The 18,842-nt window shown below is 50.2% G+C and overlaps 2 protein-coding genes and 1 long non-coding RNA gene across 3 annotated transcripts; 2 read left to right on the top strand and 1 right to left on the bottom strand.

The window, feature by feature from the left end:
• The first annotated feature begins 1,888 nt into the window (after positions 1-1,888).
• Positions 1,889-3,280, top strand: LOC119272053. The gene is made up of 2 exons (XM_037553648.1): positions 1,889-1,922; positions 2,214-3,280. Exon 2 carries the CDS (start codon positions 2,234-2,236, stop codon positions 3,278-3,280), a length of 1,047 nt encoding a protein of 348 aa, XP_037409545.1. The 5' UTR covers positions 1,889-1,922; positions 2,214-2,233.
• Positions 3,281-3,569: 289 nt separating this feature from the next.
• LOC119271358 lies at positions 3,570-5,345 on the top strand. The gene is made up of 3 exons (XR_005134499.1): positions 3,570-3,862; positions 4,005-4,089; positions 5,154-5,345. It is a non-coding gene; the product is annotated as an uncharacterized LOC119271358 (long non-coding RNA).
• A 7,550-nt stretch (positions 5,346-12,895) lies between these two features.
• On the bottom strand, positions 12,896-14,321 carry LOC119271357. Its single transcript, XM_037553217.1, has 3 exons — positions 13,832-14,321; positions 13,471-13,719; positions 12,896-13,393 (listed from the first exon to the last, which is right to left on the bottom strand). Exons 1-3 carry the CDS (start codon positions 14,213-14,215, stop codon positions 13,067-13,069), a joined length of 960 nt encoding a protein of 319 aa, XP_037409114.1. The 5' UTR covers positions 14,216-14,321; the 3' UTR covers positions 12,896-13,066.
• Positions 14,322-18,842: the final 4,521 nt, after the last annotated feature.

Here is an 18,842-nt window from a genome sequence, read left to right as displayed (position 1 = left end):
GCTAGTTTCATGGCGAGGACCCGCGACGGCAGTGGTGCACGATGCTCCTACGACGAGAGACAACAGGAAGAGGAGGATGGCGGCGAGGCGACCAGGTCGGAGGTTCGATGCTCGTCGGCAGCGGCGCGGAGGTGGGGGCAGGAGGTGCTAATTCTCCCTCACCACCATTCGGCGGGGACTCGGCTCCCCTGACGTACTGCAGGGCGCAGTTGGGTCACTGACAGGTGGGCCAACTTGCTTTCGGGCCCACCTGTCAGTGGCCCGACTGCGCCCTGCAGTACGTCAGAGGAGCCTCGTCCATTCGGCGGAGCTCGCATCGAATGACGGTGGTACTTTTTTTTTGCAACCTTTTCTCTGTTGCAAGAAAGATTTTTTGTAACATCAATCATGTTGCAAACCTTTCTTCTGAATTATTTTTTTGCGTGACTCTGAAACATTATAAGAAGGTGAAGACAAAAAAATCTGCAACATTACAACTGTAGCAAAGTTTTTTGCAACAATACATTTGTTGCAAAAGTTTTCTACACTTAGACCTATGAATAAGACCTTTGTTGCCAAAAATTCTGCAACAGCAGAGTTGCAATGATGAAAGACACTGCTTTGCCGCATGATGACATCATATCAGACGACAGTGACAAAAGATCCGCCGGCCGACGGTAGCATGGCCCGTAACACAACGGGTCATTTATTGATGCGCAATTACTCATGGTCGACAAACTACTGAGCCGGGAAGGGAAAGTGAGGCTCAAAATAGAAAGTTGTCGAAGCAGAAAAAGATACAATGCTGATTTTCTTCCCATTTCATCTCTTTTTTGTCCAATCTTCCTTATATACGTTTCGCTCTTTCTTTCTCCCCTTTGATTTTTTTCCTCACATTTTCAGTTTTCTCCCATTCATCCTCTTAAAAATAGAATCAATTGTCTCATGTCTTATTAACTTATGAAAATAAAAACATATTTTGTTTAGTAAGTCATTAAATTCTTATCAAATAAATGCTTAATAGCAATAAAATGACAGGTAAATCATAACGATTGCATACAAGAACTTGCCAAGATTTTAGTGCATCAATATAATAATGAACGTGCAGTTACGGGCTAATCTCCCAATGTTTATAGAGAAAATTCTTTATTTGACACTGTCTTAAAATCTGGTCCCTTATTTGACACTGGAAAAGTTTTTCTTCCCTATTTAACACTAATCCTAAATTTTATTCCCTATACGGCACTTCTGTCCATTTTGAGCCTAAATGACACCTGAAAAGACGATTTTGCCCCTCATGCGGTATGTGTGTGCGCGCGCGTGCGTGCTGTTGCATGTGTGAGTGCACGCGCACATGTGTGCTGCTGCTGCGTGTGTGTTTGCTACTGCGTGTGTACGTGCGCGCGTGCGTGTGTGTGCTGTTGCGTGCCTATGTGCTGTCTGCGTGTGTGTATGTGTGTGTGCTGCGTGCGTGTGTGTTGCTGCGTGTGTGTGCGCGTGCATGTGTGTTGCTGTGTGTTGTTGTGTGTGTGCGTGTGTGTGTGCACGTGCGCGTGCGTGTTGTTGTGTGTGTGTGCGCGTGCGTGTGTTGGTGCATATGTATGTGTTGCTGCGTGTGTGCTCCTGCCCTCGCACTGATAATGCGTGTGTGTGCTATTGCCCCCCACACACATATCACATGAGGGGCAAAAGAGTCTTTTTAGATGTCATTTAGGCTCAAAATAAACAGAAATGCCATATAGGGAATAAAATTTAGAACTCGTGTCAAATAAGGAAGAATTTTTTTTCCTGTATCAAATAAGAAAGCAGATTTTAAGATAATATCAAATAAATTTTTTTCTCATGTTTATACTCCGTTGCAATCGCATGGGCAATTGGCAGTCAATGTATAAAATGCAAAAGAAGGAAGCACACATTCACCATCTCAAACTCCCAACTCACCGGTACTACACCAGGCAATGCCCTGCTCCTCGTCATCTGTATTTCTTTCGTTTCTCCAGGGTGAAATTGAGTAATGCTAGACGTACAGGTTTCTACAAGGGGTTTACAGGCAGCTTAGCGATGATTGGCGGAGGATTGATTAAGGAACGCGGGCCCACTGGTGAAAATCGGGGGGGGGGGCCAATTAAAAAAGGGCACAAGCCCCAGCCCGTACAAACCTGTAAATAAAGTCCGTACGTTTAGCATTATCGGGTGAAATTCACCATCTTGTGTTTCTTAATTGGGCGAATCAGATCTACGAGTGGAACGCAGGATGCCACCGTCGAGATCTAGGAAGCGCCCTTCGGGGCCGCAGCCCACCACCGCGCTCGCAAAGAAGCGGCACTGCCCCGCGGCGGTGGTCTCGGACGATGTCGCCGGCGCGGCAGCACCCTCGTCGCCGTCCTCCTACTCCCCCTCCTGGGCGTCGCTTCCAGGGGACATGGTTCGACAGATAGCGTGGCGCGTGCTGGCCGGCGATTTTCTGGATTACGTCCGCTTCCGCGCCGTTTGCACCAGTTGGCGGTCCGGCGCCGTGTGCCCGCGCGGCCGCGGCGTCGCCGATCCACGCTTCCACCCGCGCCGCTGGATGATGCTGCCGGAGGGCAACGGCCTCTACCCCGGCCACCGGAAGCTGGGTGGCCACATCCGCTTCTTCAACCTCGACACCGGAGCCCTCGTCCGTGTCGAGCTCCCCCTGTTCAAGAACCACTGTGCTCTGGAATCGGTCGACGGCCTCCTGCTCCTCCAGAGAGACCAAGACACCGCCGTCCGCCTCCTCCACCCTTTCACTCGCGACATTGTTGAGCTCCCACCGCTTGCCACCCTCCTCACGCAGCTGGGCGACGATCTCCGCAGCGCACACACCGACCCCGAGCTGCGGAAATGGTACTATATCAGATACTGCGTGCGTGCCTCCGTTTCCTGCAGCGGTGGATCCGTCGTCGTCATGCTCGCGTTCCGTCGTCTGATGCGTGTAGCCTTTGCGACCTCCGACTCCCAAGACCAGCAATGGACCATGCCAAGCTGGGAAGTCCCATTTAACATTGCGCCCTTGGCATTCCAAGGCAAGCTATACTTTGTGCACCATCCTGCAACTAATGGCTCGCTGGTTTTCCAGATCGACCCGCCCCTGCCGGTTGGTTCGCCGCCACGGCCGCCAAAGCTGATTGCCACATGTCCGGCAGATAAACTCTACAGGGGCTCCCATCTGGTAGAATGCAACTCACAGATCCTGCTTGTTGGCCATGGCGACATTTCCTTAAAGCACATTGTGATTTACAAACTCGAGGACCTTATCTTGGAAAGGTTTAGAGCATGATTGGATACGTTTTAGTCCCATGACTAAAAGTAGTGGGACTAAAACTTGCTAGTCTCACCCATGCTTGGATCCAAATACTAAAGAGACTAAAATCTAGTTATTGAACATTTATTATCCTCCAAACCCTCCAATCCAGAACTAAGGAGAGGAATTAAATGAGGAGAGAGAGAGCTAATACATATTTTAGTAGGTTTCCCATGACTAAAAGATTTTAGCCTCAAGACTAGTCCTAGCCTCTTTTTAGTCAGGGGTGCTTGGAACTTTAGCCTCTAAAAGAGACTATTTTTAGTCAGACTAAAAATAGTCCCTTGTATCCAAGCACCCTCTTATCCCGCTGACAAGCATTGGAGACCGCGTCCTCTTTCTCCAAGGGAAGTGCCTGAGTGTCTCCTCCACGGCGCTGCCCACTGTCATGTCTGAAACTGTTGTCTATACCCATCCGATGTACTATCATTATGCACAATACCACCTCAGGACCGGTGCTTGGTCTCAACCAATCGACACCTGCGGTCTAGATGGCTTTAACCCGGGTCCTCGTAGCCTCATCCACCATGTCATTACTTGCTGCATTCGCAATGTCTGGTATGGTACTGGCACTCCTACTTTGTTTTTCCTCACCACTCCCTATTTATATTGTCACAGTTGTTCCTAGATCATGTTAATTAGCGGGCTTAATACATTCTTTTTTTTAGGAGTTAATACATTCTCCTTGTGACCCTTGTAGGAACAAAGGGCTATTATATTCGAAAAGGCTAGAAAATAGGCTTCCAACGCTTCTTTGGAAGGTGAAGAGAAAGCTTCGTTATTGGGTAAATTTTACTCGCATATAATCCTTTCTTTTTGTACTAGCAACTCAAAGTGATTAATATATTTATACTTACCACCTTTAGTTTTATTATCCTAAGAAATAAGCAACCAACCATCGATCTAACTTGGACAGATGCTCAGTCCTCACAATAATATGTGCTCTTGATCAACACCCAACTCACAGAAACTCAGCCGTCAGAAATTTAGAATCCTCCTAATCCACAAGCACTTTGATAAGGTATTCTTGTGGTACCCGCAATCCCCTCATTTCTATTGAACTAACTTTGAGATTTGCCCACCTCTTTTTTGTTGTTCTACACGATCAATCAGCCAAATAATTAGGGGGAATCGATTGATTGTTCTTGCCCACCTCAACCTGGTATGCTTATATAGTGGATGCTTAGGCCCTTGACCTTTCTAATACACTTGGATTCCTGGTATCCCACAGCAACATGTGAAATGTTATTGTGGTCTTTCGTAATTTATCATTTTGTCTTATTTTTGGCACACCTATTGATCATCGAATGCTCTCAGGATTTGTGCCAGGATAACTTGTCTAAGAACCATGGGGTGCGCTTGGTTTGAGCCCAATCAAACCCCACCAAAACATTGGCTAGCAAATATTTTTGCGTATGTTTTGATTGACCATGTTTTGGTCAATTGCCCAGAATAATGGGCTGGAGTTGGTTGGTGGGAGCATGGACATGCTAAAATATTAGGAACCATCAAAGCAAGAACAAAAATAATTGGCCATGAACAAAAATTGGTATGGTTGGTTTTGATCATCACTATCCAAACACAACACTAACAAGGTAAAGATTATGTTGGGCAAAATAAATACGATAAATGATTATCCAGTAAGAAACATGCTAAAGGATTGTGCTAGAGGAAGGAAATAAGGCAAGTCATTATGCTAGAAAAATCATAGTGAAGGATTCAGCAGCTGACTGATATTTGTTATTTAGATGCCCCATACTTATTTCTGGTTTTAGATTTGATCATATTGGTGTAATTGGTTTCATCACTTATGTTACATCTCCTTTTGTACTTGTGCTCGTTTTGCTAGTCATGAAAAGGCCCTTGTGACCAGAAGCTGGTGGATGCATGGATTCCCTTGGCGCCAAGAAGGGGGACTTGTTACACTCGTACCTCCTCGTCGTCTCCTTGTTGCTAGAACTTTTCTCATGACACCTATTGTGACGATACTGTAGCTCCGACAAATTTAAATATGCTTACCTTCTGCTTTTCAGCAATCATGTATTAGCTCGGATAGATGAAGCACATGGTGTTTTATTCCTGTCTTGTTTCCTTTTTTAAGATGTCGTGTCCTGTTTCCTACAAGCATTTAGGTAGTGTATATTGTTTTTTTTTAAAGTCACCGGGGGAGGGCGAAGGCCCTCCACCTGAATTTTCTTTTTTCCTTTATTAAATCACCCCCCCCCCTGGGGGGAGCCAGGTTTTTACAGAGAGAGGGAGAGTAGTTACCTCACCCCCAGACGCACAACCCGCGCCAGAGAGGGTGGGGGGAGCACAAGCCCTCCCCCGCGGCAGGCAAGATGACTAGCCGGAGTGCGCGAACACCAGCAACCACCTGTCGATGCATGGCCGGTCAGCCACCTTCAGGCGCCCCCTCCACAGGGCCGCATCTTCCCCGCAGCAGCCGAGGAGACGAGCGAGGGAGGGCGGCTCGGCCCGGAAGACCACCGCGTTTCTATGCTTCCAAAGCTGCCAACAGCACAGCAGGACAAAGGACGCGGTAGCAGCTTCCCCGGCCATGGCACGGACATCCAGGTCCTCACATTGTAGCCACGTCCGGCCACCTCAAGCCCAATGGTTTTCCAGAACGAACGCGTGAAAGGACAAGCAAAAATCATGTGATCAGCCGTCTCGAGCACCTCGCCGCAGATGGGGCACGCCGCCTCCTCCGCAGCGACGATGGTTTTCCGAAGAAGGACGTCCCGCGTGTGCACCCTTCACTGGACAAGGAGCCAGCCGAAGAAACGGACTCGGGAGGGAGCAGCGCACCCCCAAATGAACTCGGCGAAAGTAGCTTGCACCCCACCGAACCTCTCCAGAGCGTAGACCGCCGCCGCTGCAATGCCTCCCCGGGGACCCAGGCACAACACCGAGCTCCGCACGTCGTTCCCCGGGGTCGGGGCGACCCCATCCATGAGCGTCAGGAGGGTGGACCGTTCCGCCGCACCGGCCGTGGTGAGCCTGGGCACGAGCGCACTGTCCAGCCCATGAGAGCGCACCCATCACACCGTGACCTCCGGTTCAGTCGCCTGTGAGAGGAGGGCGGGGAAGGCTGCCGCGACAGCTCCGCACGGGAGCCATTTATCGAACCAGAAGGATGTTCGCTTCCCGTCACAGACTTCCACCATCGTAAGACCGCGGTAGAGCGGGAGGAGACCGCTGAGAGCCTTGCCGTGCTCCCCGGTCGTCCAAGCTGCCGACCCGGAGAGGAGGGACCGTCCCGCGAGCTCGGCCCAGACCCACGTCGCCCACCGCGACGGTGCGGAGCAGGCATGGAGCCGATGCAGCATCTTGATCAGAAGGCACCGGTTTTGCGTCGCGAGGTCGCGAACCCCCAACCCGCCCTCCGCCTTGGATCGGCATACTCTCTCCCATGCCACCAAGCATTGGGCGCCAGAAGCGCGTTCAGCCGCGTTCCAAAGGAAGGCGCGGCGTAGCGAGTCTAGGGCCTTGATCACCGCCGGAGGGAGCAACATAGCCGCCATAGCGTACGTGGGAAGAGCATCCAGGACGGCATTGATGAGGACGAGCCGCCCGGCAGGGGAGAGAAGGCGCGCCCGCCACCCCGACAAGTACTTGTCGACTTTGGCGATCATGGGGAGGAAATCCGCGAAGCAGAGTTTCTCCCAGGAGAGAGGGAGCCCGAGGTAAGCGTGCGGGAATCCTTGGACATCGCAGCCGAGAGCGCCGACGGTTATGTCCAACACGTCCGCCGGCACATGCATGGGAACGTGTATATTGTTTTTGGTTCACTCGTGTAGTTCATTAGGGATGTTCTTCTTTCACATTTGTTAGAATCCCCTAACTTTAAGGCCTCCTTTAATTTATAGCAATTTTGTAGGAATTCTACTATATAGAATTTTTATAGTAAAAATTCCCTAAGAGCTCTTTGATTTGTAGAAACTATTCCTATGCAGGATTGGTTTCTATCCTTCACATATCAAAGGAAAGAAAAACATTAGCTCAGACCTAATGAAAAAGTTTCTATCTTATGAACCAAATGATATCTCTTTTTATCCTATGAACAAAGAAGCCTAAGGGCCTGTTCGATAGTCACGTGGCTCCCAACTCACTGAACTCCAGGTCTAGAAGTGGTCCAAACGGTCGAACACTAGCAGTTATGAGCGAGGTGCTGGAAACAGGGGAGCAGAAGTTGATTTATATAGTGATACTACACATGTATGCCACTGCGAAGTGAATTTGTGTACTACCGGTTTTGCTGCAACTAATCTCCTCCTGCGTCCTCTCGCATGGACGAGCGGGTCGTTTTCCTCAAATGGAACGACCCTTTTCATTAGAAGACATGTGGATTCGTGAAGCTCAAAGCAACCCATCCGACACAGCTTTCCTCCCGCTACCCCCGCGTCGCCCATGTGCGACTGAAGGGGAAACCCTAGCCGTCGCCGACTAGGCTCCTCCCTCCCTCCTCCCCCTGTCGCCAGCGTCAGATCTCGCTGGCGGGCAAAGCCCTGCCGGCGTGGGCGGCGACGAGGCTTCCTCTCTTCCCCGCGTGGTGGTGAATGGCACGAGCGACGTCACTCGGCGAGGGTGCGGCACTGCAGGGGGTGTAGCGGTGAGCACACAGGCGTAGAGGGCCACAACGGAGGGCGTGGCGGCGCTGGATCGGATCGGACATGGACCCCGGTTTCCTGCGTTGGGTGACATAGGGAGGTAGCGGCGACCTGGCTAGGGCGCCGCACGAGGCATGGGTTATGGAGGCGCTCTCGGGACTCAGTTTATAGATGAAAGGTGTAGCGCTCGTAGGCACTCGGTTTATACAGACGGTGACACGTGGCCGTTATCTCCCGGCTGCCGTCATGTTACTTTAGTAAGCCCAGAGCCTCGTATAAACACACGGCTTATACATAAACCAAGAGTTTTTGCACTGGCACTTGGCTTATACCTTATAAGCCGATCGAGGTAAACCGTGTCATATAAGCCGGGTGTTTTACTCGGCTTATATATAAACCGAGTTCATATCAATATAAGCCGAGTGTATTGGGTACACGACGTTAAAAAAAATTCTTGTAGTGCCCTTGCAATCTCCGATGAAGAGCTGGTGGTGAGCCTCGAGCCCGACGTGGAGGCGCTGGGGTGGGGTTGCAGCTGATCTGGTGGTGCCATCCTGCAGGCTTCCTGGTGGGGCGTGCTTCAACGGGCGGCTCCTGTTTTGGTGCCCTGGTCTCGAGGAGGTGAGGTGGCTAGTGTCGGTGAGTGTCATGGAAAGCGGGGCGGGCTGAGGGTGTAGAGCTTGGGTTGCGGTCCGCTGCCTTTGCGGTGGTTTGGGGGCAGCGATGCAGGGGTTGGAGCTCGTGGTGGTTGCACACGTGGTCAGTGTGGGCGCAACATGGCGGTTGATGTCCTACGGCGGTGTGGTGGTGGCGGTGGAAACCTCCCTTCTACTTGGTGTGGGCCGGCGGCACGTGGTTTCGCTCGTCGAGATAGCTTTGACCTAGGGTTTGTGCTCGGGCGGACCAGACCTGGGCCCGAGGCAGATCAGAGCTGGTGCTCCGGGTAGGTGAGGTTGGGCTTAGTCCAAGTGGTGCTCGGTGCCGGTGGTCTTGTTAGCGTTGCGTCATTGCGCGGATTGGCGAGAGTGACCATGGACATGGCGTCGTGTGAGCTCGCCTGGCCAAGGCTTCGAGTTGGCTCACCGGCGGCCGGCGGCAGTCTCGGAGTTGTGTCCTCCCAGTACATCGGGTATTGGCTGGGGACGCAGGTGTGGGTGCATCCTACGGTGGAGGCATCTACCCAGACTCAGGGACTGGTGCCGGGCTAAGAGTAGATGGAGTGTCATCGCTCTTCCTACCGTGGTTGAGTGCGTTGTGATGTGGGCGGCGCATGGTATCTCATGACAGGGATGCCAATGCGGCGACGTCGGAGGGCGGCCTGCATGGTTGCTCTTCGGCGGGAATCATTGAGGTGGTGGTGGCTCCCCTCTAGGGTTGTGTGGGCAACAGGAGGGGTTGCAACAGGTAGCTCATACGTACCCTCTCTCTCAATGGGGTGACGTCCTGATCCATATCTGGGGTTCTGTCTTCGTCGGACTCCTTCTGGCGGCCTCGTGGTGGCACGGGTGAGTTGCCGAGCGAAACATTGGCGCCGACGAGGGTGGCATTCAAGGGTGCCACACTCTTTTTGAAGACGTCGTTGTGGTTCTTCTCTTTGTGTCTAGGCTCCAGGCGAAGACATTTTTTCGGTGTGCACTTGGCAGAGACTATGCTCTTTGTTGTTCTCCCTTTTGAGAGCGTTGTCGTGGAGTTCGGGTGTGCTAGGTTGTAGCATGGAGGTGTTTAGTTCTTCCAGTGCTCGTTGCAGCTGGAAGACGACGAAGACTTTGAAACCATTTGAGGCATGATTTTCAATGATGATATTCGGCGCCCTAGGAGAGGATCACAGTTTGGCCACATACACATCAACTGTGATAGAGCGGAGGGCAATGCCAAGATCATGCCAATCTATGGATAAGTACTTTTGCCGGTGCTTTTGGATGCACACAAGTCTATTTTTTGACCGTTGCAAAAGCCATTGAGAAGTATGATGACTGGTTCAAGCTCTCGGGAAATGCAAGTGGAGAAATAAGTGTAAGCCCTCTGATGAAGTGCATTGCGACTATTCGAGTCTTCGCATATGGTGTTCGGTCGATGCCGTTGACGACTATGTTCGCATTGGTGAAGACACAATATTGGAGGCCGTTCAAAGGTTCACTAAAGCAGAGATCAATGTCTTTGGACCTAAGTATTTGAGAGCACCCATCGAGGAAGACACGCAGAGGCTGGTGACAGAGAGTGAATGAAGAGGATGGCCAAGGATGCTTGGATCACTCGACTATATGCACTAGACATGAAAAAAAATTGTCCTGCAGGGTAAAAGGGTCACAAAGATCCAACGATCATTCTTGAGGCAGTTGCATCGAAGGACCTTTGGATATGGCATTCATTCTTTGGTTTGTCCGGATCTCACAGTGAGTTGAATGTGCTGTTAAGATCATCACTGTTTTCTAGATTTATTACAGGAGATGCTTCTACTTGCAACTACTCGGTCAATGGACACAACTACTCGATGGGTTACTACCATGCGGATTTTGCGTTCAAAAGATAACAAAAATATTCAGAAGTTGTTAGGAAAGATGTGGAGAAAGCCTTCGGTGTGCTTTAGAAGCGCTTTGCAATTGTTCGTGCCGAGTACCGAAGCTCCAAGGTTTTATAACAGATAATGACTTGTTGCCTCATATTGCATACACATGATCATCGAAGACGAGACGAAGATGCCTGAGAACTTTTTAGTATGATCCAAACGAAACTCTGGTTGAGGCAGAGTATGATCCAAATAAAATCCTGGCATTCCTTGAAGAGCATCTCTGATCCAAATAGAATCCTGGCATTTCTTAAAGAGCATCGCAAAATTGAGAACCGACGAGCTCATGCTCAGCTCCAAGATCATTTTGTTGAGCATCACGGACAACATCATTATGTTTAGTTTCTATGTGTACTAATATGTATTCCCTCTGAAAAAGAAAATAGATCAAACGCTTTTATATCTCTTTATGGAGGGAGTAAGTGCAATAGAATTATACTTCCTCCATTCCTTTATCTAAGGTGTATATTTTTGACACGCCAACCAAGGGAATAAATTATAGATACATTAGTACAAAATTGCCCTTGTTAAATTTGTTGATTACTGGCAAGTAAATCAGTTAGGCTTTGAAAGAAAGAGATATAGACAATCAGGGGAGAGATACTTTCCTTCTTTTCTTCTTTTTCTATATAGAGAGATGCAGAGACAATCGGGAGAAAGAAATTTTACTCTTTTCTATAGGGATAAAATAGAGATTATGAGAAATTAAAAAAAATGCATGTTACATTGTGAAATTTTATCAAAAAATAAATGCACCTTGTATAAAGGAACGGAGGGAGTATAAGTTTAGATAAAAATTTACTCCATTTTATACGGGGGATCGTGTAGGTCAGCTGGATGATCGATTAGAATTGCCTTCAGAGCATCTCCAACAGCGGCGTCAAAAAACGTTCGCGCGCGGTAAACTGGCACTATAGCACGTGCGGGGTGTTTTCGCACACTTCAACAGAGACGAGAAGCTAGCGCGCGGGAAACGATTGTGCGCGCGTGAAAGAAAGCGGACGGTCACGCGCTAGATTTGACGCACCGCTTCCGGCACGTCTATAAATTGGCGGTGCTCGCCACACGACCCCCTATCCCTATTCGCAATGCCACGTACGCTCTCGCCGCTTCCTCTGCCGCTTCCCCGCCCCGTCGCCACCATGCCGCCGCGCCGCCGAGAATCTTTGAGCTACTGCAATGTCCGTGAGGGCCTCTCCGGCGCCTACTACGCTGAGATCCGGTCTGGCAAAGTCCGGCTCGGCCTCGGCACGTTCGGGACAGCGCACGAGGCCGCCCGCGCGTACGACGTGGTGGCGTGGCGCCTAGAAAGGCCTCGCTCGCAGATGAACTTCCGCGACATCTACACGCGCGAGCAGGCGCAGGCTGTCGTCCCTCCTCATCGTCTTATCACAGACTTGGACCGTGCGAAGCACCGTCGGTGGCAGCGCCGCCTCCTCGCCGAGGAGGACAAGCGAGCCATAACGGAGTGGCGCCGGCGCCACCCGGAGGACATCGCCAACGAGCGCACCTTCTGGGCGGAGAGGACGGCAAGGCGCCGCACGGAGCGGGCGAACAGGCGGAAGACACTGGCCATATCACAGTACGATCTCGTTAACGTCGGTGGGAAGTCGTTCTAATGATTTGTGTGAATCTCTACATCAAACAACACCAGTGAGGATGATGATCAAGACGGTTCTAGTTGCATCGTAGTTTATCTAGTTGCACCGTAGTTTAATTATGTAGTTGTATGTATCGATTTTATCTATGTTATGAACTAGTATGTATTGTTTTCTTATCTATAAACAAAATATTTTGTTTGTGCGAGGGCGCAGGCTGCATTTGCGCGTCTACTAAAGTTACACGCGCTAAATTTACAATGGTCGCTGAAGCCAGCGCTCCCAGCCGCGCTGAAGCTACGCACGAGCTAAATTTACCGCGGCCAGCGCTCCTCGCCACGCCAAAGTAGGCGATCGGCGCCTGCTGGAGTTACACGCGCTAAATTTACAACGGTCGCGCCTGTTGGAGTTACACGCGTTAAATTTACAACGATTGCTGAAGCCAACGCTCCCCGCCGCGCTGGAGCTATGCACGAGCTAAATTCACCGTGGCTATGCACGAGCTAAATTTACCGTGGCCACCAAAGCCAGCGCTCCCCGTCACGCCAAAGCAGGCGATGGACGCGCTGCAAAATGAATATGAATTTTAGCACGCCAAAGCAGGCGATGGACGCGCTGCAAAATGAATATGAATTTTAGCACGCCACTCGTTGGGTGGCTGTTGGAGATGAAGATGCTGTTAGCAGTTTCATCATGGAATTTTCGATTGCAACTAGGCAGGACGAAGCAGGCGAGCACCAATTCCACGATGTCGCCGACGAGCTTCCCGGCGTCGCCGGGAAACTTGCAAATGGTGACCCGCCGCAGATTCACGCTCTAAGCAAGTAGTAGTAGAATCATAGGCAGCAAGTCGATATAATTCACATGACATCGTGTACATATACGAAAATACAGGATGGCGTCGCCCTAAGCCAATGTTTCTCCTCTACCAGCCGCCATGGCACGTCCTCTCTTATTATTCGTCACCGCCGTGGACGACAAGATCACACTAGTTGCCGCCGCTCACGACAGCGTCCTTGTAAGAACCCTCCGGCGGCGGCGGGACGGGCGGAGCCCTCGGCTCGTGCCGCGGCGCCGGCCCCGGCGCCCAGGTATCCCCTACATTGCCTCCGTGCTTCCCCATCCGGCCCTCCTCCAGGATGAGAGGCACCTTGCCCTCCCTCTCCCTGCTGAGCCGCTCCTGCGCACCGCCGCGCAGCTTCTCCAGCCCCCGGCCGCCCATCTGCTGCATCTTGAACACCTTGAGGAGGTTCAGCAGCCCTCCGGCCAGGAACAGCAAGCTCCCGAACAGGCAGTACCACGCCCAGCTCCTCCCCTGCATCGTCCAGAGCAGAGTATTTCAGCACCGCCGTGTTCTTGGATTGAATGAATCTCAAGTGTTCAGTTGGTTACCAGTAGGGTGGAGCTGTGGGAGGAGCGGCCGTGGACGTCGTTCCGGTTGACGACGCCGCCGATGAAGAAGAGGGTGCTGCCGAGCAGGAACGGGATGTGCACGCTCTTCTGGAGGATCTGGACGTGCCCGTTGGCTCGCTCGTAGACTTGGCACATGTTGTGTATGGACCCGAGGCACCACAGCGCCGGCCCGGCGATGAGCAGGTTCAGGCCGTGCCTCTCAAGGCCGCGCCGGTGCCCTCTCTCCATCTGCGAGGTTTGTCCCATGGATTCAGATAGAAAAGAACAGGCATGCAACTCCAGTCTGAACTCTGAACTTGCTGGTACTACTAGCTTGGATGGATGAACTCCAACTCCATACCTGGATTTCGAACAAGATGAGCGCGACCAGGGTGAGCGCGGCGCCGGCGAGCTGCACGGCGGGGGCGGCGAGCTCGACGAGCACGAACTGGGTGTCGAGCCCGGCCAGCCCAAGGTTGTAGTCGACGCCGGCGACGTGCGCCAGCAGGTCGTGCGCGTTCGCTCCCAGCACGCCCAGCAGCCCGACGACGGCCACGGCGAGGCCGGCCTTGGTGGACACCGCCCACGGCCACAACTGCGCCAGGAAGCCGGCGACGAGGAGGACGGCGGCGAAGACGTACACCCCGGCGTTGATGTACTCCCACCGCCGGTTGCGCGACGTCTCGCCGCCCGTGGCGCCGAGGCTGTACGCGCGGCAGTCCCGCGCCGTGGCTAGCTTCACCATGGCTGCTAGGTAGGTGCGTACTCTAGCTGCTTCCTGCAGGCTGCAGTGGAGGAGTTGAAGTGGTGGTCGGCGGAGACGGCGATCTGGACTGTGAAGCGATGGCGGAAAGGCGCTATGTGTAAGACCGAGCGGAGCACATGGCTGATACGTGGCCGCGTGCATGCTGCGCCATGTAAGGCAGGCGCGAGTCGGGCTCTGATTCGTCACGCACGGCGCCGGCGAGTAAACTATGGGATACGAGTGCTTCTGGACTATACGCGAGACACGCCACTTCACACACGAGTCAAACCACGTGGGCAGTATCACACAAGACAGAAGGGGCTACGTCACCCTCACCTCACGGAGTTGGTAGTTTCTTTTAACACAGCAGAGACGCATACGCGCGTACATTCTGCCCAATGTGCCGGTACATTATCTTGAGATCGACGAAATAGTCACATATACGTTTCTCTCACTAAGGGCATCTCCAGGCGCGCCCTAACAAGCCTTCCAGGCCATTTTTTCGACGCCGGTGCCCAAAAAACGGCACAGTTGCGCCCTTAGGACGCCGAAAATCGCCGGTTCGGACCTTTTTTCCGCCCGGCGGTCATAGGCCGAACCCGGCGCGCTGGGGAGCAGTTGGGGGCTCCGGCGCTAGGGAAAAGCACGCGTGGCCCACACCGAGAGGGAAAAGTCAAGGTTTTCTTCCCCCGACTCGCCTCGCACCCCCCGCGCCCTCGGCCACCACTAGCTATATCCCGGCGACGGCCCGCTGCCCTACTCCGCTAGATAGCCATTTCCCGCCGGAAAATAGCAGCGCTTCGCCGCGGCAGCCCCTCCCACAGCAGCTGGGCGTCTCCGGCCGCCGTTTCCGGCCGCGGAGGCGCGGTTTAGCGGCGGGTACACGCCCACCGAGCGCAAGGTGTTCGGCGTTTTGCCTGACTCGGCGATGGACTCGGATGACGAGGAAGAGCTCGCCGCGCTGCTGGAGGAGGAAGCCTTGGCCGACGTCTAGGAAGAAGAGCATCTCATGGTGCTCGCCACCCTCGCCCAGCTGCTGGCGAGCAATGAAAAGCCGCGTCGAGGTGGCTCGGCGCCGGGGCGGGTGAAAGCAAAGAACCGGCATCGTCTCGAAGGCTACTGCATGCACTACTCCGACTACTTCGCCGATGCTCCACTTCATGGTGAGAAAACATTTCGGCGCCGTTATCGGATGAGCCGAAAGCTCTTCCTCGGGATTGTGAATTTCATCCGGGAGTCCGACAACTACTTCAAGTGCAAGATGGATTGCACTGGCGCTCTTGGATTCACTTCCATCCAGAAGTGCACGACAGCGATGAGGATGCTTGCATATGGAGCTCCCAGTGATTCACTCGACGACTATGGGCGCATGGCCGAGTCCACCAGCATAGAGTGTTTCTACAAGTTCTGTCGGGCAGTGGTGGCAGTGTTTGGGCCACAATACTTGAGAACACCCAATGCGGAAGACACTGTTCGGATCCTAGCCCAGAATGCAGCAAGAGGATTTCCTGGGATGCTTGGAAGCATCGACTACATGCATTGGAAATGGAAGAATTGCCCATTTGGTTGCCAGGGGATGTACAAAGGCGCCAAAGGCGGTTGCAGTGTGGTGCTTGAGGCGGTAGCCACACAGGACCTCTGGATTTGGCACTCCTTCTTTGATATGCCAGGAACCCACAATGACATCAACGTGCTGCAGTGCTCTCCTGTTTTTGCCAAGCTCGTTGAGGGCCATTCTCCTCCGGTGAATTTCGAGATCAATGGGCACCAATACAACAAGGGGTACTACCTAGCAGATGGCATCTATCCGAGATGGTAGACATTTGTGAAGACGATCTCAAACCCTGCGGCAGGAGGCAAGAACACCTGGTTTGCGAAAGTTCAGGAGGCTTGCAGGAAGGATGTCGAGCAGGCATTTGGTGTGCTCCAATCTCGATTCGCTGTTGTTCGGTACCCCGCTCAAACCTGGTCCAAAGATCAAATGTGGGAGATTATGACTTGCTGTGTCATCTTGCACAACATGATCATCGAGAGCGAGTAAGAAGACCCAGTGTTTGACACTGAACCATACTACAGGCAGGGGCCTCTAACCGAAGTTGATCATAATCTACCGGCAACTTGGACTGCCTATCTCAATATGCGTCAGGAGATCCGAGACCCACAGGTGCATCATCAACTGCAGAAAGATCTGATTGAGCACCTATGGAGGCTCAAGAAGGACGTCGTGTGATGAAATACGAGTTTTTATTTGTTGAACTATATAATTTGTATTGAACTATTTGTTATTGTACTATTTTGTTGAAGTATTTGATTTTTCTGTGATGAAATATGTGATAAGAAATAATTGTGTTGATAATTGAACGCCAAGACACGGTGAAACCATGCCGAATATGAGTCTATTCTCGCCCACATGGGCCCTTTATTCGCCGAAATTGGGCTGCAAAGTGGGCCAATTTCGACGCCGGGGGGCGAGCTGGGGGTGACGACTGGCCGCAAAACCGCCCCCAGCGCCGATTGTATCGCCGGCTCGTCCCCAGAGGGCGATTTTTATGCGTCCTAGGGGGGCCAACGGCTGGAGATGCCCTAAATGCATAGAAACGTCTACTACCATTAAATGCACATCACTGAAAGGTCTGAAATAAATTCAAAAATAATACAAATATCAATGTCAAATTTACGACTTAAATCTTGATGGATTGTGGGTAGCACTGTAGTCCTAACCATCCAATAACAGATTGTTTCACATGAATTTTGTATGATTTCTAATGATAGAAGGAATTTTTTAAACAAAATTCTGTTAAGCTAAGTGATTCCTAGAAGGATTGGATGCGTTTTGTTGCGCGGTTGGTTTTGTTGGGGTTTTTATTCAAAAAAGATTGGTTTGGTGTGTGGCAGGAATGATGAAGTGCATTTTTATCTTTTATATTACAGTATTTGGTTGGTCTTTTTCTATGGGTATAATTATTTATTATCTGTAAATTAACCCACGTGTATGCATGAACGTTTATCAATGCTGGCCACCCATCTTATATTGGTGCTACAATGTCGCATATTGTCATTTATTTCTTGTCATCTGATGAGAAGGTGCGAGAATGATGTATTTTTTATAAGCTGATTATTACAAATTGCTTTGAGAAATCATTGAATAGTCAAAATCACGAACCAAATTTAAAATTAAACACCTCACTTGAACAAGAGAGCTCCTTAAGAAATTGTTGAGCAAGTCAAAGTTGGGAACTCAATCCAGAATCATATTGGTGCTACATGCTGTCATTTTTTTATCAGGTAATGAGAGTGTGCCGAGACTAATATATTTTTATAAGCTGGTTGTTGCCGATTGATTTAAGAAATAATTGATCAGTCAAAAGAACCAAATTTAGATTGAACCCCTCACCTGAATGAAAAGGTTCCTTGAAAAATTGTTGGCCAAATTAATATTGGAACCCAATCCGAGAGATCTTCCCTCTAGAAAGCTTAGTGATATAATAAATTTCTATGTAGGATAGAAACCAATCATTCACATTTTCTCTATACTTAGATAATGTAATGCTCCATCTTATGTCAATTTTTCTCTGCATCGTCTCTTCATCCATCCTCCCAACCTCTACCTAGTTTTCTTGGTTTTCATCCCATTATAGTATTTGATCAAACCCATCTTTGATAACCCAATAAATTGGATCAATCTTGGTATAGCAATAAATTCATGGTTCATAAATAAATCGTTTCTTACAAATAAATTGGCTCGATCAAACATCTTTGGTAGCCCAGTAAAGAAGATCAATCATGGGCACATACCTGTTTTATTAGTTTAAGAAATGGAAAAATATCTATACTTTATAACCAAAACATAATCTTATTTTGTCCATTTTTTTGCATCAAGATTTGTCCTATATGGTCCTTTTATTCTGTTAAAAAATATTTGGTTCCCATGGGAACGCACAGGCACATACCTATCAAAGAAAAAACATTAGCCTGGACTTAATGAAAATATTCCTATCCTATGTATTAAATAACATTTTTTACAGGAATTGAGATATATGCCATCTCACTTTTATGGTTTTCTTATTATGTTTTTTTCATAAAGGATGGGTTTTATTGACTTGAAATGAAGCATCAAGTGGATACAAACACCATGAGCACACCCGGCTTCTGCATAATTCGGGTGCACACAACCAACATCAACACGCAGACACAAAAAAACATGCTTACAAATAGCGAAGTCATGTAAGACCAAAACTACGCCTAAGTGAGAAAAAGGATAAAATCATGAAGCGATAAAATTCGCGATCGACAAACTACAACTATGACCATATCCACATAAACCGCTTAATGACACCTCAAGGACAACGAGATTCTTTAGCACCAAATGAGGGCCAACGTAGTAGCATCCGTAGTGTAGGAGTAGAAGGGACTGTACCTTTGCTACACCTACTATTTTTTAGCGCATTCCTAAAGAAATTTTCTGGATTGGCTGCAATTTGTTTGTTTGGAAGTGTAATCGCCTGAAATCATTCTAAGAATGGTAGCATATAGCAAAGGCTCATAAGTTGCAACACATAATTAAGTATTTAGCTTAGCACATATTTTCACATTCTAAAATGGTTCATAAAAGTGGAACAAATGTTTT

The sequence above is a fragment of the Triticum dicoccoides genome, chromosome 3A (assembly GCF_002162155.2).
Source record: "Triticum dicoccoides isolate Atlit2015 ecotype Zavitan chromosome 3A, WEW_v2.0, whole genome shotgun sequence".
Taxonomy (NCBI): Eukaryota; Viridiplantae; Streptophyta; class Magnoliopsida; order Poales; family Poaceae; genus Triticum; species Triticum dicoccoides.
Note: the sequence above shows the minus strand (reverse complement) of the source record. Positions and strands in the feature narration are given on the sequence as shown.